The sequence below is a fragment of the Artemia franciscana genome, chromosome 17 (assembly GCF_032884065.1).
Source record: "Artemia franciscana chromosome 17, ASM3288406v1, whole genome shotgun sequence".
In the NCBI taxonomy this organism is placed as follows: domain Eukaryota; kingdom Metazoa; phylum Arthropoda; class Branchiopoda; order Anostraca; family Artemiidae; genus Artemia; species Artemia franciscana.
The window spans coordinates 43,052,008-43,077,265 of record NC_088879.1 but is presented as its reverse complement, the minus strand read 5'-3'; the positions used below and the strand labels follow the sequence as shown (position 1 = coordinate 43,077,265).

General features: G+C 36.3%; 1 protein-coding gene across 1 annotated transcript in view; it reads left to right on the top strand.

Annotated features, from left to right (window-relative positions):
- The first annotated feature begins 6,372 nt into the window (after window positions 1–6,372).
- LOC136038271 (KAT8 regulatory NSL complex subunit 2-like) overlaps window positions 6,373–25,258 on the top strand; it is a 41,658-nt gene continuing 22,772 nt past the window's right edge. The window contains exons 1-2 of the mRNA XM_065721391.1: window positions 6,373–6,486; window positions 12,928–13,114. Coding sequence (XP_065577463.1) covers window positions 6,414–6,486; window positions 12,928–13,114 — 260 coding nt within the window. The 5' untranslated portion in view covers window positions 6,373–6,413. The remainder of the gene's footprint in view (window positions 6,487–12,927; window positions 13,115–25,258) is intronic.

The following is a 25,258-nucleotide window of genomic DNA, read 5'->3' as shown; positions in this document are numbered from 1 at the left end:
TTAAGATAAAATTGAATTTAAAAACGACAGGGAGAATTAACCCCGGCCTGTCCAAAGCTTAGCTGTTTAATCCCATGCATGAAGTTCACACTTCATTGAAATCTTTTTCGATGACTCCTTCCAATTTCATTCGAGAGGAAGGGGCAAGATTTTTTTTTAATGAACATATAAAAAATTATTTTTTCCTAGTCCCTCTTCCAATTGGCATCCTTACACAAAAAAAAAGTCGTGGCTTAATCTTTCATCGGCAGTGTTAACCTTTCTTCTTCTTTTTTCTTCTTTTTTCAAACATTTCTTCTTTTTTTCAGAAATTGCTCACGTATGATCCGGCTCGACGGATTTCAGCGAAGCGTGCCTTAACTCACCGGTATTTTGATGACGTATCTATTGAGAAATGCAGACCACCTATTCAGTAGTGATTTTTTTTAATTCTTTTTATACGTGAAAATTACGTGTCGTTTCCTCAGAGGAAGAACGTTTGATTTACAACAAAATAAATTGTTTGTCGTTAATTACTTCTGTTTTCAAATTACTATCATTAGATTTGCGTTGACAAATTGTTTATTCAATTTGGCGAGGTTGGGCTAGTATTTGTTAATTTGCGAATTACTTTTGCTACTCTTTCGAGGATTACCTAATTTATCTTTTGTGTCTGATGGATACCCAGAAAGAACAATCCTTGCCAATCTTCGGAGGGGCCCTTCTCCAACATCTACATCTGATCTCAAAGTTTAGTTAAAATTTTGGACGTGTATTGAACAAAAACTAAAGTGAATTAAGACAAACTTAAAATAGAAACCTACAGACTAAGGGTAGTTTAATTAAATGAAGCTTCGAATAATTGCCAGAAACATTTTTCAGCAATAAAAGGGGGGAGGTATCACCCTGCAGCACCCTTATTCAGGCTTATTCTAAATGAAGGGAGATGAGCAATTTATTCATACCTCCCTACCCTCCCTGTATTATTTGAAGGTCTATGGAGACCTAGAAATATTGGGCATCGAAAATCCCCTCTTGTAGACATGCCCCCTCCCCCTATCTCTTAGACAATGACCCCTCCTTCATAGTAGTTGATGCATAATCTATTTATAGTAGTTGATGCTTCGTTCTATTTATTTACCCTAATTTCCCTTTTGCTCCTTATTTTACATACGGGAAGATAATTTGTTTGAAGGGGAAGAAGCTGGACCCCTATACAGATGTCCAACGGGTTTATGCTCCGGTTTCAAAGAAGGGGGTTAGGTAGTAAGAGTGTCTTGAAGCTCCTTGAGATGAATGTGGGTGTTATAGAAGACAATGTTGCTATGTCTATTCAACTACAATTTGATTTAAATGATCAATTTTGTTTTTGAATCAGTATTTATTAAAAAATTAACCGACAAGTAATCGCATAAAAATGTGTGATTATTTCGCAAATTTTATTTAAGTCCCTTAAATTTCTTTTGTTAAGATCGAATGTTCCGAATTAGCGTGCTTTTAACGGGCAGTATTCATAAAAATTTGCTCATTTTTATATAGGCTTTGCTGTAAGTAAAACTAACGGTTATAGAGTGTTGTATAGTTCTAAACTAGCTGTTAAATTAGTTAGTCAATTAGTCATTAGTCAAATTAGTAGAGTTGGTCATTGAATCTTCTTGAAGTGCGTATTGGGAGCTACTTATAGCTTCAAAAAATACGTCAGAGGTCAATGGAAACGTGAAAAAAGAGAAACTAGACCACAGCCTAGTACCCAGAAAAGGATACAAGGCCACAAAATCATAGCCAAAAAAGACACACTGTCGCGAGGTGACGTATCTTGCCCATAGAAGGAGTTCAACAGACATCTTTAGACTAGGCGTTAACCTCCGGCGCTCCCGCAGCCAATCAGCGCGGAAAGATCTTGGCTCTATCGTCGAAGTCGTGACAATAGCTATGTGTTCCTTTGAAAAATGTTTGCGCAACTGCGTGTCTATATAGGCTGTGAACTGGATCAGGTAATTTCGAAAACCACACTGCCTATCCATGACGATAAATAAAAGTTCTAGGGATATGAAGTAATTGCCACTGGCATGGAAGGAATCGCTAAATGATTATTTACCATGTTTTAACATTTTTCATACAAAGTCTTGGTCATTACGTACCCTGTGGGACATTAGGGCTGTAGATTTTGCTTGATATCGTTTCCGATCTTTTGTGAAACGTCTCTTTGTATAATCTCTTGCTAGAGATTTGCTAGAGCAAGAATATCTTGCTTCTAACAAGAAGTATCCAATAATTTGGCTTGGGAAGCTATTGACTTAACACTGAAAATTCTTCGGCCTACAACCCGTCCAAGGCACTTGCTTGAAGTGCTTTATATGTTTTTCATTTGTCCTGTCTTATATTTGCCAGCTATGTTGGTATCTGGTGCTTTAAGCGGAAGATTTTTTGGTGCTGTAAGCGGTATGTGGTGCCACTCAACGGTCGTCTTAAACAATTTTTATCCAAAAATTGTCTCCTCTTTTGCTGAGGAAGCCGGATTTGTTTAAATTAACTTGAACGTCTTAGAAACAAAACGCTGTAAGACATATTTTGATTCACACGAGACTTGGAATATACCTTTAATTTTTTCCTTTTGAAGCTTTTCTGACAAGAAAAGTTACAATTAGCGTAAAAAATAAGGTATCAAGTAGAGAAGCCCACTTCTATGCGGGAGACAATTTCGGTTCGTTTTAACTTTGGATGTTTCTCCTTCCTTTTAGTTGATTTTTTTTGTATTTAATTGTTTTCCAAAATATACCGGAAATCCTCCCTCTATTCAAAATGTTTCCTGGAAACCCTCCCCTCTCAATGTACCAATGGAAAGTTTCTCCCGCGGAACATTCTCCGATAGAGAATCTCTCTCTTAAAAAATACCCCCACACGCAAACATCTCCCAGACAATCTTAAAAAATACCCCCACACGCAAACGTATCCCAGACAATCTCACCTCCATGGAAAATTTTCGCTGGCCAATTTCACCCTTATATATCCACATGTAAAATTAAATTGGCAAAGAGAAAGTAAGTCAAATAAAAGAATTTAGTACAAGAATTCTAGTAAATCCCCCCCTGTCTGGTTTTCCTTTGGAAGTTCATCCTGGAAACTTCCCTCCCCCATGGATAAATCTCCTCTGGAAAAATACTCACTGTAGAAAATCCCCACTGCAGAAAATTCACCCTCCCAAAAAATGTCTGTTTGATTTTAAAACAAATACTAAATGCAGACACTAGACATATTTCATAACTTACAACCTTTTCCCCCGAGGGCCTGTAGGGCCAGGTTATCGCCAAAGGCATGATTACTTGACTTTTCAACTATGCTGATCAATATACCTGTCTCAAAGTTTTGATCGGACGACTTTGGGAATTAAGAGGCGTTGGAGAGTGATCTTGCTCCTCCCATCGTTTTGGTTACGAAATGGGGAATTAGAACTGTAACTTCCGTTTGAGCAAGCCTCTTCCCAATCTTATATGACCATTGGTTCGATATAATCACCTTGACAAAAAAACCCATACGTGATCTTTCTTCTGGCAAAAATTATGAAATTTCATAACAGTTTTAATATATAAAAGTATTAAAACCTGCAATATATACATACATATATATATATACGGTAGCCACAACACTTGACTGGGTAGAGAATTTTATGTGGCGAAACCCTATAGGCAAGTGTATTCTCCTGATGAGCCCTTGTGTTGGGTTGTTGCCTCTGAATTATTTGTCTTTACTGTTTGTTTTGTTTGGTAAATGACGACATGACTGCCTGTCCATGGATTATTCTTTATGGTTGATTGTGTATGGCTATGCTGTTTGACCTGTGTGATTGTATGGATGAGTAGGGTTAAGGCCTCATTCAAGTGCTGATCTATATTAATCACTAATTTAGGAAAAAAGACTTCCTTTTCTCCTTCTGTCTCTTTTTTTTTATGTGTTTGTGCTGTTGTATTGGTGATTTCAATTTTCATATATATATATATATATATATATATATATATATATATATATATATATATATATATATATATATATATATATATATATATGTATATGTATATATATATAACTTTTATTTATGAAACGCAAATTATCTGCATATTCTAAGTCTAGGAGACCTATATACCTTTTGTCTACTTTATATTTTGTATGTGGCCTGAGCGATAGGTCTGAGTATTAGCGAAATCTTCCTTTCTTAATCTGGTTGAACTCCATGCCAGTATTTCCACTATGGGGATTTCCCCCCTAAAATGGGGATTGTTTAAGTCTTTTAGGGGCGAGAGTTTTTTTTAGGGATTAGGGGATTTTTCCTCTCCTATGGACTTTTAGGGAAATTTTTGGGGGTTTTCCTTTAATTCATTCATCATCATCATCTTCTTGATCAGAGAAGCAGGATAATTCGATTTAGGATCTGTTTCCTTGCGAATTGAACTTGGAATCACAGTGAAGAACTTCTTCAGTTGCTTAAAAGATTTTAACATCACACAGATTTTGATATGTACAGGAGTCCTAAGTAACAAACTAGCAACAAAGAACTGTTTGAAACAGTTCCATGCTGATGTCGGCTTCAAACAAAAATTTAGCTTGGACTTTTCTCGATTAATGGATGTCATATGGTTTGTCATTTTTGGGTTGTTTTTTCGTAAGATTATTTGGTAGATAGCATGTCATTTTTTACAGGTCCGATAAATAAAGTTATAATATATTTTGATAGTTTTATAGGGTACGTAGTTGTTCTTAATGTAGTAATTTTTTTGACAAGCATTGCATGTACGATTCTTTTTCTCCACAGTACTTGTATGATGTTTACGATTTTTGTGCAAAATAAAAAAAAACTTGAACTCGAACTTGTAGCCAGCTTTATAAGTACTGACGTGAATAATAAAGGTGGGCTATAACTATTCGAACACCTCTCTTACCGTTTCATTACCCTAGTTTTTAACAGGCAAACAAACTGAAAGCAATTTTTTAAAAACAATGACACAGGAATAAATGTATTGTGTGTTTTTGGCAAGCCTACGTACCCAGGGGAAAATCATGAACCTTCATATTATAATTGGTAAATTTTCTGTTGTTCATTTTTTTGACTTACAAATAAAGTGAACATACCACTTTATGTCTTTTTTTTACGTTCTTTACAAATATAACAATCACTTCTGTCGCAAATTCAAATTTAAGCACAATTTGAGCTCTTGAAGCCAAAATATTTCTAGTTTGGAGTATAAACAAAGCTTAAAACATTGGTCTCAGCATTGAACTTCCTGCAGAAGGACTTAATGGAATCAACTAGTGCCTTAGAAATCCAGGTGAACAATGGGAAGTTTTAACTTCCCCTTGAAAGCGTTTACTTGGGTCCGAACGGACAAGATTCCCTCTGTACGTCAAGGTCAGATACCGCCGTCCCCCCTGATTCAATCTAAGTAGTTCTCAAAGCTGTACAGGCGTTCCATATCAAAGCAATAGGCCAGATACAGAAAAGGTTCCATTTCTAAGACGAAATTTACAAATATGCTGAAATGGCTGACCCAGTGTCAGCCCAATCACTTCAGCCTGCCTCTCTGCTATCCTTTGTTAGGAAGTATGGACAGATCCCATGGGACAGAACCAAAACCGAGCAGGAGTGGAGGAGGCAGAGCCTCATCGATATTGAAAATGTCAAAACAATGGATGTCGTGACCTGCTGGTGTTTGGTATTGGTGAAAAAAAAGACTGCCGGAACAGAATTTGCATCCTAACCAGAAACCGAAAGTATTATTTACTTCCACTGTTCCATTTTCAAATGTCAATGTCGAGAGGTTTTTCAGTGCTGTAAAAGTAGTAAAAACTGACCATCAGAATAAATTGAAAATATAAACTTTGTGGGAGATTCTAGAAATAAAATATGGAATGAAAAGAGCTCAAGAAAGTTTGGAAAGTGAAGATTATCAGTTACTTCACCACATGAGAACGGTGAAAGCTTCAGCCACCATACAAAAATGTTGAAGACACTTCAGGGGAAGATAAGGTCTGATTACGTTTTACATGACACGATTGAACAGTATTAAACATCTTGTACTATAATCTACATTACAGTATTACATTTTCTTTTCTATTTGCTTAATATTATTTGAAGAACATTTGAAGCTATTTGTATTTAGCTGATGATTAAAAAGCACTTTAAACCGCATGACAAGATATTCTGTTATGGTAGTGATAGCTAGACGTCAATCTAAGAAGCCAAAATATGTTATCTTTCAATGTTACGGGTAAAATGAGATAGGGAGAAGTGGTTCAGGGAGTAATTAGAAAATGGGAGATTTTTAGGGATTTTGGAACTGAAGATTGGGATTTCTAGCGATTTTTCAGCTCATTATTAGTGATTAATAAAAAATTACAAAGTGGAAACACTGCTCCTCGCGGTAATTATGAAATAAGACAACATGGATTACTCAAATAGCATTGAAAATATTTTGAAAAAATTAAATAAGTACTCAAGTACTGAAAACAGCCAAGGTAGCTATCCATAAGTAACTATGTGGCGAAAAAGAAATAATGAATTTAGTAGGTTAACATGTAAGGCTGTTGTCCTTGTTGAATGAGAGAACATTCTCAAGGCAATTCTTTTTCTCATCTATTAGCCTAGATCTGTCCACTGATGAGCTAAACAAAGAACCTTGAACAATAAGGTATATATTTAATCCGCCACATTGATTTGGCTTTCTAGGCTTATATTTGAGTCAGGAAGGAGTGCTGTAGGCTAATTAATTTTTCCCTGGGCATCACCAAGTTTAGGAGAAGCCCTGCACTAAATAAGCTAATATGGATAGTAAAGATTCAGGATAAATTGTAAATAGGTTAACATGTAGGCTCTAATGTTTCTCATTAAAAATGGGCTTTTTTGATGGATTATATTTAGACATGGTAGGCCTATCTAAAGAGAGTAGGGCTACACCATGCACAAGTCCTGCACTGAAAACACAAAAATAAGCTGCACCCTGTCTACAGTGATTTGTGATGGTTTGACAAATAAATTTATGGTAAAATTCTAGTTTAGTGACTTTTAACTATCTTGGAAAGGGGTTTGGTTAGGAAAATGAAACTTTCAGAGATGTGTCTACAGGCTAAATTATATCCTGGAAGGTATTTTAAAGTACTCACCTCCACTTCTTCTCCCTCTAGAGAGCCCAAAATTTACCTACATGACAGGTCTGTACCTATTGAAATTCTGACAAAAAACATTTTACCTTAGTTATCAATTACCAGTTGCTTTTTCTCTGCCTTTAGTTCTGAAAATGCAATTCCTGTTATTTGAGTAGAATTCTGAGCCATATCAATGTTCTCTTTTAAAAATTTAGGAAATATATTTGAATATCTCTAAAATCTTATAAATTGGGATTGAGCAAAGTTGTGAAGCTGAAAACAATTTTGTTGTAATTCATTCAAGCAGGAGATCTTTTTTGCAAGGTTTCACTTTAAAACACACATATTTTTAAAGGTCATCAAAGGTCAGGACCCTCTTGAGAGAGAGAGAATAGAGGTAAGTATTTCAAAATACCTTCCCACAACACTCTTTGCCTTTAGACCCATCCCTGAAAGTTTCATTTTCCTATTTTAACCCCTTTCTGACATAGCCAAAAGTCACCTAACTGGAATTTTACCAAATTTATTTTTGGTCTTCCAAATTGAATCTTTTAGACTGGCTGTTCTGGTAAAAAAAATTGGATTTTTTGGGCTTATTTGTGCCAACTTAAAACAGTTTGTACTCTTACTGTTAAGGAAGGACTTTTCCATCCTTGAACCATTTTATTTTCCTTTCTTTAAACTTCCACATAATAGATGACCTAATTAACCATTTATTTGAAGCATTTTTCCATCATCTTCTTTCCAGCTAAGCATGGAAACATTTCATTTGTTATCATACTTTGTTACTGTTACTGTTATATTTTCCAGACTTCTGCTTAATGGTTGACCAAATTAACCATTTATTTGAAGTATTTTTCCATTACCTTCTTTCTAGCTAAGTAATGGAAGTATTTCAGTAGTTACCATACTTTTTTCTATCCAAATCTAGTTTAAGGGCTTCTTGCTATCTAAAAAAAAGTAGCTGAGGTAGGTAAAAGACACTTTCAGGAATGAATCCAGGGTCTAAAGTACATACTGGGAAGGCATTTTCAAGCTACAATCTACACTTTCCTTGTTTCTAGGGCCTAGAAATTTGCATAAACAATTAGCATATACCTATTCAAATTTTGACAGAAAGGTTTTGCTTCAAGTGTAGCTTTTCAGTCTCTTTTTCATTGGCTCTAGGTTTTGAGACACAATTCAAATTATTTCAGCAAGATTTTAAGTCATATCAAGGCTTTTTTCCAACTTCAAGAAATTGATTTTAAAATCCTTAAATCTTGGATTGAGCAAAGACATAAAGCTCAAGACACTTTCCTTCTACCTCATTTAAGCAGTATATATACCTCAATGTTTCACTTTTGTAACAAAAAGGTGTCAGATCTTTCATCAGGGATCAATCTTCTTTAGAGGGGAAATGGGTGGAGATATATACTTCAAAAGGGGATCATTGAGGTTCTTTGTCTATTTCTCAGAATTTCATTCACATTTTTCTGATCACAAAGCCCCTTATTTAGAATTTCACATTGTAAATAAATATACCCAACAATAAACTTGCAGTGGCTTGCAAAATGATAATAAAGTAAAATAGAGCTAATTTTGAGTTTTTCCACTACTTAGTTAGGATGAAGGTGAATAGATCACTTGTTGTAGCCTATCTTTAAGTAAACTTTCAGTGGTTAACCACTTCAGTAAAATTCTAGTTAATTGACTTCTTCCTATCTCAGAAAGGGTTTAGGCTAGGAAAATGAAACTTTCAGAGATGGGTCTATAGGCTGAAGTATGTCCTGGGAAGGTATTATAAAGTACCCATCTCCACTCCTTTTCCTTCTAGAGGAACCTAAAATTTGCCTACATGACAGGTCTATACCTATTAAAATTTTGACAAAACAACATTTTACCTTAATTTTTAGTTACTAGTTGCCTTTTCTCTGCCTTTAGTTCTGAAACTACAGTTCCTGTTATTTGAGTAGAATTTTGAGCCAAATCAATGTTTTTTTTTCAAAATTTAGGAAATGTATTTGCATATCTTTCAAACCTCATAAAATGGAATTGAGCAAATTTATGAAGCTGAAAACAATTTTGTTGTACTCCAATTAAGCATAAGATCTATTTTGCAAGGTTTCACTTTTATAACACACGAATTTTTAAAGGTCATCAAAGGTCAGGGCCCTCTAGAGGGAGAAGGAGTGGAGATAGTTGCTTCAAAATACTTTCCCGGGACACACTTTAGTCTCTAGATTCATCCCTGAAAGTTTCATTTTCCTAACCTAAACCCTTTCTGAAATAGCAAGAAGTCAATTAACTAGAATTTTACCACCACTTCTAATGGAAATATGTTTATGGAATCAATGTAGTACCTTTGGATTCTTCATTTTTTGCTCCTTTTGAGAGTGTTCCCTCTGGAAAAAAGGCTTGCTCAGGAAAATGACTGAGGCTAAGGAAATAACAACAGTAGAAGAATTCTATAATTTATTGGTTCTGTATTTCAGTTGTTAAAAATTACAGAGAAGTAAATGGTAAATCTTACTTCTGGCTCTTTGCTTCCTTTTCTCCATCCCTAGGTGTGCTACATGCAATTGCTGCATTATGATTCTTTGCAATGCTCCAGGGATAACAACTCTACTTCCTTCCAAAATGATGCCATCAATATTGAACAACTCATCCTTATCATTCCAATTAGGTTGTATGGAAGCAGAATACTGGTGCTGGTAATTCAGCCATCCTCATTGTATGATTGAGTTAAGCTCTAGCATAATTAGATCTCTTCTAATCTCCTCACAGATGATCCTCATTTTCTTAAAGCTGATAGGGATACTTCTCATAATGGAGTGGACGTGGAATTCAATATCCAATGTGGTGGATGGAGTCTTGACAGTGCAACAACAGCAGACAAATCCTTCCCCCTAGCATATGGAACCACAATGTCATATATTTGTAACTATAGCATCATTCTTTGGAGCCTCAGAGGAGCTTAGTGGTTTTGCATATAGCTCTTTATCAATCTGGGAATAATTCTGTTCTGTAAATATTAGAACTCTTAAACCAAACACAATAATTTTCCCACTGATGTTTGATTCTGCTCCAAGCCCATACTTGGAGGCATCAGTTTCCAGCTCAACAGATTTTGCCTTAGTATTGAAAGTTGCCAGGCTACTACAAATTAACTTTCTGATCTTACCCATTGCTGCAGTGTAATCATTGGTCCACTTAAAGAAATTTTGTTTTCCTAATTCCATGAGTGGAAAGTATAAGGATGACAAGTTTGGAATGTATTTTGACAGAAAGTTGGTCATTGCAAGGAATGTGGCCAGTTTGTATTTGTTTGCTGGCTGTGGCATCTTTCTTATGGATTTTGCTTTAGAAGGGTCTACTTTGATGCCATCTGTTGTAATCAAATGTCCGAAGTATGGTATGTTTGTGGATCACAATAATCATTTTTCTGGATTAAACCCTGACCCCAATTTCTCTGGCCTTCTGTAGGATTTACTTCAAGTTCTTGTCATGTTCTTCACTCTTTCCAGGTACAAGGATATCATCAGCAATGACGCCAAAACCTTTGAACCCTCTAAATGTATCTTCCAGCTTTTGTTGGAATTCTTCTTGTTCACATATTATATCAAATGGTAATGGTAGGCCTAGTCCTGTTGTAATTTTTCTGCAATGTGTGTTTCTTTGTTTAATTTGTGTTTCTTTGTATAGAACTAAGGGATGTGCCTACTTGGGAAATCCTAGGCGATAATGAACTTGGAGCTTAGGGAATTAAACATCTTCAGAAAAATTAATGTGAATTTAAAATACATTTAAGAATTTTTTGTACAGCTAAGGTCTAGTCATGTTTTGTTATTTCCATGCTTTTTTTTTCTTTTTTAACCTTGGCTAGTCTAACTTCGAACTTAATAGTAATGTCTTTCTTTTTTGTTTGTTTGTTTTGCATCTTAACTTATACTATAAAACTGAAGACTAAAGGGGTGACTTTAGTGCCTGACTATTCAGGCACTTCTCAGTCATTAATACAAGAGTGTTAGATTTATTGACACATACTCTCTCCTCCTAAAACCATGCTTTTCTTCTTTTAAAACTTTATCTATCCATCTAAAGTATCTTCATACTAAGAAATTTGTTTTCTACAGAAACCAAGCTAATGCCTCTGTAATTACCACACTCACTCTAGTGTGAGTGTGGTAATAAGCTTTTTCTTGTGTGAAAGAAAAAGGTTACTTTTCTTTCTATTGGTTTTCTACAACTGCCTCTTTTTTCTGCTAAGACACAGCTTGTTGTAAATGCACCCCCCTCTACGTTTAAAACATTTTAATTAGCACACGACAGAGTAGATTTGTGCTTTTCTCTCATAAGATATGGTAAAAAGTACTTACGAGTTATTCAAAGTCAAGTTTTGAATATTTCCTAGGCCAGCAATTGGCTACCTTTTTAGTTTAAAGTGGTAATTAACCTTTTTGTAACTATTAAAAATATAGTGGATTGCTGCAGTTATGGTGTAAATTATTTACATAAATAAATATAATAGATTACATAAATATATAATTATTTATTTACATAAATAAATAAAATATTTAGATATTATTAACATAAATGCATTTAGGATCTAAATTTTATATTATATTATTCATCAAAACATATCTATTGTTCAATTGTAGTCACAACTTTTTTTATTTCCTCTAGTCTAATGGATTAAGACCTAATGAGATAAAAATTATGAAGGTCATTAATATCTGTGCTCAACAACTCCTGGCACTATAAAACAAACCCCCAAATGTTAAATGCAATTACATATGGTTTAAGTTTAACACTAAATAGTTAGATATGAATAATCTTTAGTTAATGGCAAGTGAAATTACGTACTGCACATCTAGGACAGCTGCATCTGACGGTTTAAAAAGTCCATTTTAAGAAAAATCACCCTCAAGCTATTTTCTCTCAGTTTTCCCTAGTGACCAACAAGTGCACAATTTTCGTTATTAATTTGTTATTATTATTAATTATTATTCTTTAATTATTATTTGTTAATTATTAAATTTTTAATTTATTTAACTTAGTTAATTAATTATTTATTAAACTAATTATTCAATTAAATCATTTAATTAACAAATTAAAGAACTTAATCAATTAAACTAATTAAAATTAATTTTTTATTTATTAATATTATTAATTTGTTATTTCATTATTGATTTATAAATTGCATGATGAGGTGAGATGCATGCAAGTGTAGAGCAGGAATATTGCTCTTTGGTAATACACAAAATTTTCTTGGAAATGAATCAAGAACATACTCTAAGATACGTTTGGGTACAAATATGGTTATGAAGTGTTAGGTATACCCCGAATTTCCAATAATTTATTTTGACTAGTTTGTGATTAGATGTGTATTTGATTATAGAAGGTGAATAATCAGAATGACAAAGAGTTTAGCTCTGAAGCTGCTTCTTCTTTTCTTCTACTTCTTCTGAAGCCACCAACTCTGAGTTAAATGTGGCTTAATTAAAATGTGGCTTACAAGCTGCAAACCACTGGTCTAGGTTTTGCCTTTCAAATTCTAATTAATTAATTATGTAGTGTACTTCTCTTTTCAGTTAGTCTTTTGTTCAGGAAAAAAATTGTATGATTGCATAACTGTATAAATCACAAAACCTATATTTGTAAGCTACAATTTTTTAGGAACAGAGGATACTTTGAACCAATATTGGAGGGAAGCCCCCCTATGTGTTCTTGTATACTCATGCATGCTTTGCATGCATGTGGACATGCATGAACAGATTCAGATTTAACTGTCCCAGTGTTTCCTACTATCCTTTATTGCGGTTTGTGTTCTAGGAAATGAAGCTAGCTCGTCTGGACTAAATACATCCAAAGCTGAAGCCTCAGTTATAGATCCAGCAGTAGACATCAGCTCTGATGAAAGTGAAGCAGACATTGCACCAATGTTAGTTGATCATACTTTTGTTGAAAATGCTGACTCAGATGCTGATAGTATTGATTCTGACATGGATGACCCTCTAAGGTTAGTTGATTTATGCTGATTTTTGAAGTCGCAACCAACAATGAATTTTAATGAAGAGGTTGTGGACGAAGAATTGTTATGTAAAGCAGATAAAATAATATCATGTGAAATTTATTCACATCTAAGACCTAGTGTGGGGGGATGCTTTTCCCCAAGTATATGATTCCATAATCTTCAGAAAACAGTGTATATAGACAATAGAGTCAATCAATACGTTACCATTTGTTTATTCATATATAATCAAGCTTGTGGGAATCTTGTAACATGGTACTGTGAGAGGATTTGGAGGTGGTCACTGTAATGCTATGAATTGGACTCCACTCTCTATGTCATAATCTTTACTGAGCACAAATTATTTGCTATCTTCTTATATCCTACAGAAAAAGAAAGTCCCCAGACAAAAATTCACATTTGTGTTCCCCTAAGATGATATTACTGAATTGCTGCATCAGGCCAGGTGCTGGACTGGGAAAGGGGTATTCTACTGTTACACCCAAATGGGTATTCCTTATCTAAAATAAATTATCTAAAATTTTTCAGTTTCTAGGGGGGATTTGAAATTTTTCAATTTTTCTATGAAAATACTAAAAAATGTGTTTTTTAGTAAAAAAAAATACACCCATAAATCTAGGGCATTTGCCCTTGTATATCTCCCTTGGCTTCACGTGGGCAAGGCGTGGGCTTGCATGGGGCTTATATGCTAGTGAACAGGACCTAATTTCTATATTTCTAAGTTGATTAGTATACAAATCATGAGTTGATTTTTCAGTTTATACATAAATCCACAAACATTAACACACAGGATATATATATATATATATCTATATATATATATATATATATATACTAGCTGTATACTAGCTTTCAATCAATTCATTTTTGGACGTCACTAAATTACAGAAATCAGCAGGTAGTTGTATACGTCCTGAAATTGAGTCTACTGGGAGCTTTCCGTTTCCCATTGCCAGCAATTGATCTGGAAATGTTTGACCAGAGTCATCGTTTTGCAATCGGACACGCATATTTGTAGTTAATTTTAATGTTTTTACGTGTGCCCATAAATTAGAATTTTTCAGGCAAGCATTCATTTCGTCTGCAGGAGTTGATCTAGGTATTATAGGTAATGTTTGCCTGAAATCTCCCGCAAGCAATATTAAGGTGCTGCCAAAGGGTTTCGACTTCCCTTGCAAATCTTTCAAGCATTGATCCAGAGCCTCGAGCGATTTTTTGTGTGCCATTGTGCACTCATCCCAAATAATAGGTTTGCATTGCTGCAATACTTTACCCATCCCAGATCATTTGGAAATATTGCACGTGGGAGTTTCTGTAGAATGCAAGTTCAGAGGCAATTTCAAAGCGGAATGAGCAGTTCTTCCACCAGGCAGCAATGTTGTGGCTATTCCGGACGACGCAATTGCCAACGCTATATCATTTTTTGATCGAATTGATGCCAGAATCAGTTTTATCACAAACGTTTTACCAGTACCTCCTGGCGCATCCAAAAAGAAAATTTCTCCAACGTTGTGTCAACACAATGCATTATCGTATCATAAATGTCTTTTTGTTCCGACGCTAACTTGGAAATGTTATTATGTACATACGACAATAGATCACTCGTACTGTAACTTTGTTCACGATCTAATTCTACACATGTCGAAACAGCAGCGATACGGTTAGGTGAAGGCATTCCCAAATCCTGAAGAGGTTTGTTTGCCATACTTACGCACAAATCTTCAATAACAACTAAAGTGTAGTTATAAATTTCTGATGTAAAATCAAAAGTCATATCTGACGTCTCTAACTGTTTTCGATGGAGTATATCTTCGGACATTTTTGACTTATATTTTTCCCATAACTCTGTAGGAGCTGATGGAGAGCAAGTTGTTAAAATGATGCCAAACAATGCACGAATTTGACTTGGGGTTGACGTTTCGCACGCGTCTTTGATGCAGTTATCCCAGTGTTGGTCATTCTCCAATAAATTCAGAGCTTGGCATGCACTATGGTAAGTGTCATGTATAGTACCATTTACAGTCCTCAAATACTCAAAGGATGTCGGACCGGGTACATTCACCAAAAGCAGGCGTAGAAAGAAGCATTCATGTTGATTGGGGTGAACGGTGTAGAGTCTTCCTATCGTGGTATCTTTGAAGATGGTAGGTTGGCCGTCGACTGACTTACCCTGTTTTCGACGTTCAAATACTTTATTTTTAGTATTCCACGTGTAATACGAAGGCACTTCAGTATACAGCAGTTTTTTTGCAAAAGAATCATTTTTGCAAAGCGAAAAAAAAGCTGTTAATGTTGTATCCGGTGGATTCAGGACTCTTTGTTGCACGTTGGTTTCCGTGAAATAAACACGTTGATCATTCTGTAAATGTACCGCTAAGTGAACAACAGCTGGGCTACGTTCATGTATCGGAAATGAAAGAAGTCGCCAAACAGCTTCATTACTGCTTATGTATCTTCCAGCCTGATATTCTACGATTTTATCGAAATCTTTGATTTCGGGCTGCAAGCCAAAAACTGCCATGTCACTGCCTTTGTTGACGTATTTACATATGTATTTGATTGCCTTTACGGAGTTACAGTATTCAACGTTTATGTGTGCATTAAATGTTTTTGATAATAATGGGGAATATGGAACAACCCACTGGTTATCTACTTCGATGGTGATACCGTTACGCTTCTTTATTATTGCTGTTTTACCGCCATCTTCAGTAGATCTTCTTTTATATTGTGGGTAACCATCATTGCCAGTAATTGTGTTTGATACTAAAAGTCGAGGATATTGCTTTGTGCACCTTCCTTTGGCCATGCATGGTGAATTTTCGTTCAGTGCACCGCAAGGTCCATGTATCATATTTTTTACAATAATATCATGTAACCCCTTATCGACATTTTTATCAGGTATTTCAGCGGAAATGACATCGTCAATTTCGTTCCAAGTAATTTTTTTATGTAGCCAGATTAGTATATGTTAGTGTGGCAAACCTCGTTTTTGCCATTCCACTGAGTACATCCAGCATCGCACTGACCCAAACACTTCATGTTTTACAATGTAGTTTATCAGTGATTTCAACTTTTGCCGGAAGACACGGGCCGTAATGTCATGCCTATGAACCGCCGATTGTCCTTGAAGTAAAAGCTGCAGTATCTCGTCCCAAGATTGATTACATGTAAATGTAATAAATAAATCTGGACGACCATAGAGACGAACATACGCAATAGCATCTTGAGCATATTCATGCATATGACGGGGACTGCCAGCATATGACGAAGGTAAAATTGTTAATCTTCCAACGTTTGTGGTATTACCGTCATTTATAACTGCATCTCGCAAATGAATGTATTGTTCAGAGCGGAGCTTGGTCTGATTAAGGCGGATATATAGCAAACGTTCTGATTCAATTTTAGCATACATATCAACGGCGAATTGGTGAAACAATTCACGGCATTTTAAAATATAATTTTCTTCATCCTGCCGAATCATTAGTCTATAGGAATAATAATGCATTGCACTGCATTTCTTATTCATTTCTTTGTTAGTGGCTGGATTCATCAATTTAATATTAAAGTGATAGCCGTCGGCTCCATCCCAAAAAATGATAGGATATTGTAGGGCATCGTAGCATCGATGAGTTTCAGCAATCCTTAACAACTGAGCGTTTCGCTTATGAAGAATAATATCTCGAGGTAAAAACTGATCACCGACCATAACGATTGCCACTTCGTCGATAGTTGGAGCATTGTATCTACGCACATGTTGGCCAGGAGGCGTTTTGTCAGCGGAAGTAACAATTTTATGCGTATCAGTAGGCATCAAATCGATGGCTGTTTTGAACAGACGCACTAAATTATTATTTTCGTGGAAAAGATGTTGCAGTTGGGAAACGATTGTCCTTTCAACGTTGGGAGAAATTTCGCAACGTGCATTCAATTCAGAATTTCTATCACTGATGAAGTACAATTGTAAAAATTTATGATTCTCGCCTGAGAATGGTAGAAGGGACCCTGCTCTATGATAAATTTGCCCTTCTACTTTGAAAGTAGACATAAATTGATCTGGATTTTCGATTTGGGCTCCAAACGACGTCATTTGGAAACATGAGTTGTATTTTCTGATTTTTGACAAAAAACGCTTAGATTCTGACGTAGTTCCAGTAAGGAAAGTCTTCAATGGCTCTGGTGGTGCAGCCAATTGAGGAAGTTTAACTTTTCTTGAGGCGCAACACATTCCCATTGTTTCACCATTGAATTTCAAGGCCTTGCAATAGGGACAAATTTTAGACATTGTCCCGATTTGAACACATCTACTCAAGCTATAATCATCGACTGGGTTGTACCTGAATGCTAGGCGATAACTTTCAGGTTGCTCTGATTCCTCGGCACGCTTTCTTTTCTTACTTTCTCTATCAGCAGCAAGCCTGCTTCCGCGTTGCTCTGGTAGTTCCTCGGCACGCTTTCTGTTCTTTCTTTCTCTATCAACCTCAAGCCTGTTTCCTTGCTGTTCTTTTGATTCCTTGGCACGCTTTCTGTTCTTTCTTTCTCTATCAGTCTCAAGCCTGTTTCCCTGCTGTTCTTTTGATTCCTCGGCACGCCTTCTTTTTTCACTTTCTCTATTAGCAGCAAGTCTGCTTTCGCGTTGCTCTGGTAGTTCCTCGGCACGCTTTCTTTTCTGACTTTCTCTATCAGCAGCAAGTTTTTTGGCATAGACTCTTTGAGCATCTTCATCAGTCATTGTAAACTTAAACATTAATAGATTTCTACGTGAACATATGTCTTAAATATCTTGAATGACGTCACCGTCAAAGCAAAAATGACGACAACTAATTTCATGACGTCAGCCGACACAGAAACATGACGTCACCTGATCCACAGACAGACAGTAACCCTACTCATCCATACAATCACATAGGTCAAACAGCATAGCCATACACAATCAACCATAAAGAATAATCCATGGACAGGCAGTCATGTCGTCAATAAGTATAAGTCGTCATTTACCAAACAATAGAAAAAATAATAAAGACAAATAATTCAGAGGCAACAACCAAACACAAGGGCTCATCAGGAGAATACACTGGCCTATATAGGGTTTCGCCCCTTTAAATTCTCTACCCAGCCATGTGTTGTGGCTACCACGGAATATCCATGGCATCCCCGTGTCAGGTATCACCCCCAAAATACATGCCTATGAAAGAAAAAAAAACCAGCAAATGTAAAACAACCAAGTAACACCAATACAAGCTTATTCTGTTAATATATCCCTCTTTTTAGCAACAATAGGTAAACTAAATATAATAAATTTTACCAAATCACAAATATTAACACATTGCAAAAAACCTGAATGAACTAAACAATTATAGAATTCATCTTTACCATGTGGCTAATTGTTAAAAATATATATAAAAATAAGTTGTCTGTGTGTGTGTGTCGAGTGACGTCATGTTTGCGTGTCGACTGACTTCATGTTTGTCGACTGACGTCGTTTTAAGGATTGAGCTGTATGCGTCATGAAGTTGTTTGTCGACTGACGTCTTGTTTGTCAACTGTTGAAATTACATACCGGGACACCGGGACACAAATGACGACCGGGACACAGGGAATATAAATGACGACCGGGAACCTCAAAGAGAAATTACAGACTGGAACACCCGGACACAAATCACGACCGGGACACAGGGAATATAAATGACGACCGGGACACAGGGACACAACTACAACGGGGACGCCGGGGGCACAGTTGGGATATATAAATGACGACCGGGATTGTTCGAATAGAAATTACAGACCGGGACATCGGGACACAAATGACTACCGTTACACAGGGAATACAAATGACGACCGGGACACTCAAAGAGAAATTACAAACTGGGACACCGGGACACAAATGACGACCGGGACACAGGGAATATAAATGACGACCGGGACACAGGGACACATCATTAGAATAATGAGGTATAGATCTGAATACGGATTGTTTTCCCATGGACAATTATATGTTGCATGTTCAAGAGTCAGTAAACCTGGCAATCTATTTATATGCATAAACAATGGGACAGCGAAGAATGTTGTATATTCGCATGTTTTACGTAGTATATATATATATATATATATATATATATATATATATATATATATATATATATATAGCTCTATTTACAGGTGGGACACAGTGACACAACTACAATGGCGCGTAACTAATATGGCGCGTAACGACTTACGCACATGGGGGGGGGGCACGAAGCGCCCCACCAACTAGGTGTTGGGGTGGCGCAAAGCGCCAACCCAACAGCTAGTCTATATATATAAAAATAAGTTGTCTGTGTGTGTGTGTGTGTGTCTGTCGAGTGACGTATTGTTTGTCGACTGACTTCATTTTAAGGATTGAGCTGTTTGCGTCATGAAGTTGTTTGTCGACTGACGTCATGTTTGTCAACTGATGGAATTACATACCGGGACACCGGGACACAAATGACGACCGAGACACAGGGAATATAAATGACGACCGGGAAACAGGGACACAACTACAACGGGGACGCCGGGGGTACAGGCGGGATATATAAATGACGACCGGGACACAGGGATTGTTCAAATAGATATTACAGACCGGGACACCGGGACACAAATGACGACCGGGACACTGGGACACAGGGAATATAAATGACGACCGGGACACTCAAAGAGAAATTACAAACTGGGACACCGGGTCACAGGGATACATCATTAGAATAATGAGGTATAGATCTGAATACGGATTGTTTTTCCCATGGACAATTATATGTTGCATGTTCAAGAGTCAGTAAACCTGACAATCTATTTATATGCATAGACAATGGGACAGCGAAGAATGTTGTATATTCGCATGTTTTACGTACTTAAAAACATATATATATATATATATATATATATATATATATATATATATATATATATATATATATATATATATATATATATATATATATATATCTATCTATCTCTATTCACAGGTGGGACACAGGGACACAACTACAATGGCGCGTAACTAATATGGGGCGTAACGACTTACGCGCGCGGGGGGGCCTGGGGGGCGCGAAGCGCCCCACCAACTAGGTGTTGGGGCGGCGCGAAGCGCCATCCCAACAGCTAGTCTATATATATAAAAATAAGTTGTCTGTGTGTGTGTGTGTCTGTCGAGTGACGTCATGTTTGTGTGTCGACTGACGTCATGTTTGTCGACTGACTTCATTTTAAGGATTGAGCTGTATGCTTCATGAAGTTGTTTGTCGACTGACGTCATGTTTTTCAGTTGATGAAATTACATACCGGGACACCGGGACACAAATGTCGACCGGGACACAGGTAATATAAATGACGACCGGGAACCTCAAAGAGAAATTACAGACTGGGAAACCCGGACACAAATCACGACCGGGACACAGGGAATATAAATGACGACCGGTACACAGGGACACAACTACAACGGGGACGCCGGGGGCACAGGCAGGATATATAAATGACGACCGGGACACAGGGATTGTTCGAATAGATATTACAGACCGGGACACCGGGACACAAATGACGACCGGGACACAGGGAATATAAATGACGACCGGGACACTCAAAGAGAAATTACAAACTGGGACACCGGGACACAAATGACGACCGGGACACAGGGAATATAAATGAGGACCGGGACACAGGGACACATCATTAGAATAATGAGGTATAGATCTGAATACGGATTGTTTTTCCCATGGACAATTATATGTTGCATGTTCAAGAGTCAGTAAACCTGCCAATATATTTATATGCATAGACAATGGGACAGCGAAGAATGTTGTATATTCGCATGTTTTACGTAGTTAAAACACACACACACATATATATATATATATATATATATATATATATATATATATATATATATATATATATATATATATATATAAATATATATATATATATATATATATATATATATATATATGTGTGTGTATATATATATCTATTCACAGGTGGGACACAGGGACACAACTACAATGGCGCGTAACGACTTACGTGCGCGGGGGGGCTTGGGGGGGCGCGAAGCGCCCCACCAACTAGGTGTTGGGGTGGCGCGAAGCGCCACCCCAACAGTACAAATATTTTTTCTACCCCAACAGCTATTATATATATAAAAATAAGTTGTCTGTCTGTCTGTCCAGTGACGTCATGTTTGTCCGCATATGACGTCTGAATTATTTCATCATATACCAATTCAAAGGCGATGTAGCTGAGTTGGTAACGCGTTATGTTCCAGGTTCTAGGTTCGAGAGGCTCCAGGTTCGAACCTTGACTTTTGTATTCATACAAAAAAAGAAAAAAACTAAAAAACGGTAAAAATTACAAAAAAAACTAAAAAAGCTTAAAAAAAGGTAAAAAACTAAAAATTAAAAAAAAACTAAGAAAAGGTAAAACCTACAAAAAAAACTAAAAAGAAAAAAAACAAAAAACTAATAAAAAGAACTAAAAAAAGCTAAAAAACTAAAAAAACTAAAAAAAAAAGGTAAAAAAGTAAAAAACTAAAAAAGGAAAAAAACTGAAAAATAAAGGAGAAAAAGAAAACTAAAAAAGGTAAAAATTACAAAAAAAGAAAAAAAACTAAAAAGCTAAAAAAAGGGTAAAAACAAAAAAAAACTACAAGGAAAAAAAGGAAACAAACAAAAAATTTATTTCAAAACTAAAAAAGAAAAAAAACTAAAAAAGGAAAAAAACTGAAAAATATAATATATACCCCTGTGCCGGGGGGCACAAAAAAAATTTATATATGTATATATATATGTATATGTATACATATACAGGATGAGTGAAGTGATTGGCCCAGATGGGATTATGATACACAATCAAACATAAAATCTCAATTTTCTAAATCAGCATTTGTTAGGGTTGGTGAAAAAACAGCAAATCTATCATCGCCATTGTCAGATCATGATTCCACCACATTTACCTGCCACTACTGTCAGACAAATTTATGTTCCTGTTTCCAGTCATAGAATCCGAGGTGATGAACATTTTGATATCAATAGATACATCAAAAGAATCAGATTATTTTGCTGATCCCAAATATATAATATTCATCAAGTTTAGTGTTACCCATCAAAAGTTATGAACCTGAGAATATTTGCTTGATTTTTGAAATCGGGGAGGACACCCTCTGAAATTCAAGGAATCTTAATAAAATCACATCATCAGATTCAGCATACCAGAGAACCATACCATAGAAGTTTCAAGCTCCTATATACAGAAATGTGGAATTTGCTATTTTTACCAGAAGAAAAATAATGGATGCATGTTTTTACATCCGACCCCCCCCCCCAAAGTCCGTGGGGAGAGATCTGTCAGCTATGATGTTTGCCCATTGTTTACGCATAGTATGTGTCATTGGGAAGTACTGACATATTTCTTGGGAAGGAGGGAATTTTGTGCTTGGGTGGATTTCTGTCGGGAGGATATTGAGGAAAATTTCCGCGAGTGAATTTTCCAGGGGTAATTTCACGCTGGGGGATTTGATAGAATTCCTTTACGAAATTATTTTTAATTTTCTTACATTCTTTTTGCCAACTCAATTTTGCATACGGAGATATGCAAAGGAGGGCTATTTTTCGGAGGGCTATTTTCAGTGTGTTTTGATTTCCAGAAAAAAGTTTCCGCGGAAGGGGGCATTTTTTGAGTGGTCGATAAACCAATTAGAAACTAAAGTATTTTTCCAATGAAATTATGATAAGGAGGATTTTTGAGGCTGAATTGTCTGCAACAATTTTTTTACGGGGGGCGGGGAATTTTCAGCATTGATGGAACTGCCTGGAGGGAATTTGACGGGAGGAGGATGCACTTTACGTCGGATGAACTTTCCACAGAGGAGTTTACCGTGAGGGGGGGGATATATTTCATATAGGGTGAACCAGATTTACTGGCATTATTTGAAAACGATCAGAAATTAAATTAAAAAAGCTGAAAAGAAGGAGCAACATTAAAACCCATAACGAAATTAAACTAAAACTTAAAAGTCTGTATATGAAGTGTTGCCCCCTCCTCAATACCTTCCTCTTTACGCTATAGTTTGACTGTTTATGCCAATTTTTAAAGAACGGCCACTGAAACACAGTGGCCGATTAATTATAATAGGAAGCTTTTTTAAAAGTACTAACAGCTTTAGCGTAAATAGCGAGGTATTGAGGAGGGGATAACCCTTCATATACGGAATAATTTCTGTTCGTTTTTAGGTATAATCTTACTCCTTACTTTCAGTTAAAAAAAAGTTTTTTTTTATTCAATACACTCATGAAACGTTGTGGCTCTGAAGCTGCTTCTTCTTTTCTTCTACTTCTTCTGAAGCCACCAACTCTGAAGTTACTACTAATTTTTTTTTTACTAACTTTGTGAAAGTAGTTATGCCTGGTATTACGTGTTTATTTGCAAATATAATAAATTTCGTATTTCAGACGGAGTATTTCAGGGAGTTTTTTTTCTTCTTCTTTTAAGGTCTCGAAAGTCTACATAAAGGGGATGACCTCTAATTACCCCCCCCCCCCAATTTCAATATTGTCCATGTTTTCTAAGATTATAGAAATAGTGTTGTGCAATCGGATGTATAATTTTTTTTTGGAAAAATAAAAATATTTTCAAAGCTTCAATTTGGGTTGCGAAAGGGAAACCAAACCAGTTTTTGAGCGATTTTCTTGACCAAAAGAATTTCCTGCAAACCTGTTTCTGGATATTGAAGAAGCGTTTGACTTTTTTAATTCCTCATTTGACTAAAAAATTTCTCATTCGATTTTATTTTGTAAGCTTAATAATTTGTGGGTTCATGAGAAGGCGTTGGATTTAGTAAAATCATATCTTTCTGAAAGAGCACAAGCAACTTTAGCTACTAATTCTGCTTCTTCTTTCCTTCCATTATCATCATCAGTTGGTGTCCCTCAGGGACCAATTATGGGGCCTCTTTCATTTCCTCTTTATATTAATGACATATGTTATGTTATAGCTTTGTCTTCTCTAGATACACATTGCTGACTACAAAGCTGCTTCTGCTTCTACAAAGCTTCGCATAAATATCCCCCATGAATACCGTCGAACTCCGAAATGGATTGATGACAGTAATAATAAGATTAATAACTAAGCTTAGTTATTAGAATAAGAAATAAGAAATAACTTAGCTTATTAATAATATATTATTATAATAACATTGTATTATAATATTACTAGCTGTTGGGGTGGCGCTTCGCGCCACCCCAACACCTAGTTGGTGGGGCGCTTCGCGCCCCCCCCAAGCCCCCCCGCGCGCATAAGTCGTTACGCGCCATATTAGTTACGCGCCATTGTAGTTGTGTCCCTGTGTCCCACCTGTGAATAGAGATAGATATAAATATATGTTTTTAACTACGTAAAACATGCGAATATACAACATTCTTCGCTGTCCCATTGTCCGTGCATATAAATAGATTGTCAGGTTTACTGACTCTTGAACATGCAACATAAAATTGTCCATGGGAAAAACAATCCGTATTCAGATCTATACCTCATTATTCTAAAGATGTGTCCCTGTGTCCCGGTCGTCATTTATATTCCCTGTGTCCCGGTCTTCATTTGTGTCCCGGTGTCCCAGTTTGTAATTTCTCTTTGAGTGTCCCGGTCGTCATTTATATTCCCTGTGTCCCGGTGTCCCGGTCGTCATTTGTGTCCCGGTGTCCCGGTCTGTAATTTCTATTCGAACAATCCCTGTGTCCCGGTCGTCATTTATATATCCCGCCTGTGCCCCCGGCGTCCCCGTTGTAGTTGTGTCCCTGTGTCCCGGTCGTCATTTATATTCCCTGTGTCCCGGTCGTGATTTGTGCCCGGGTGTCCCAGTCTGTAATTTCTCTTTGAGGTTCCCGGTCGTCACTTATATTCCTTCTGTCTCGGTCTAATGACGTCACCGTCAAAGCAAAAGTGACGACAACTAATTTCATGACGTCAGTCAACACAGAAACATGACGTCACCTGATCCACAGACAGACAGACAGACAACCTATTTTTATATATATAGATTAGTATAATAAAATAATGTTATAATAATATAATATTATATTCCGTGCTTCAAAGCTTCTGTCATGGAAATAATAATATATATTATATATT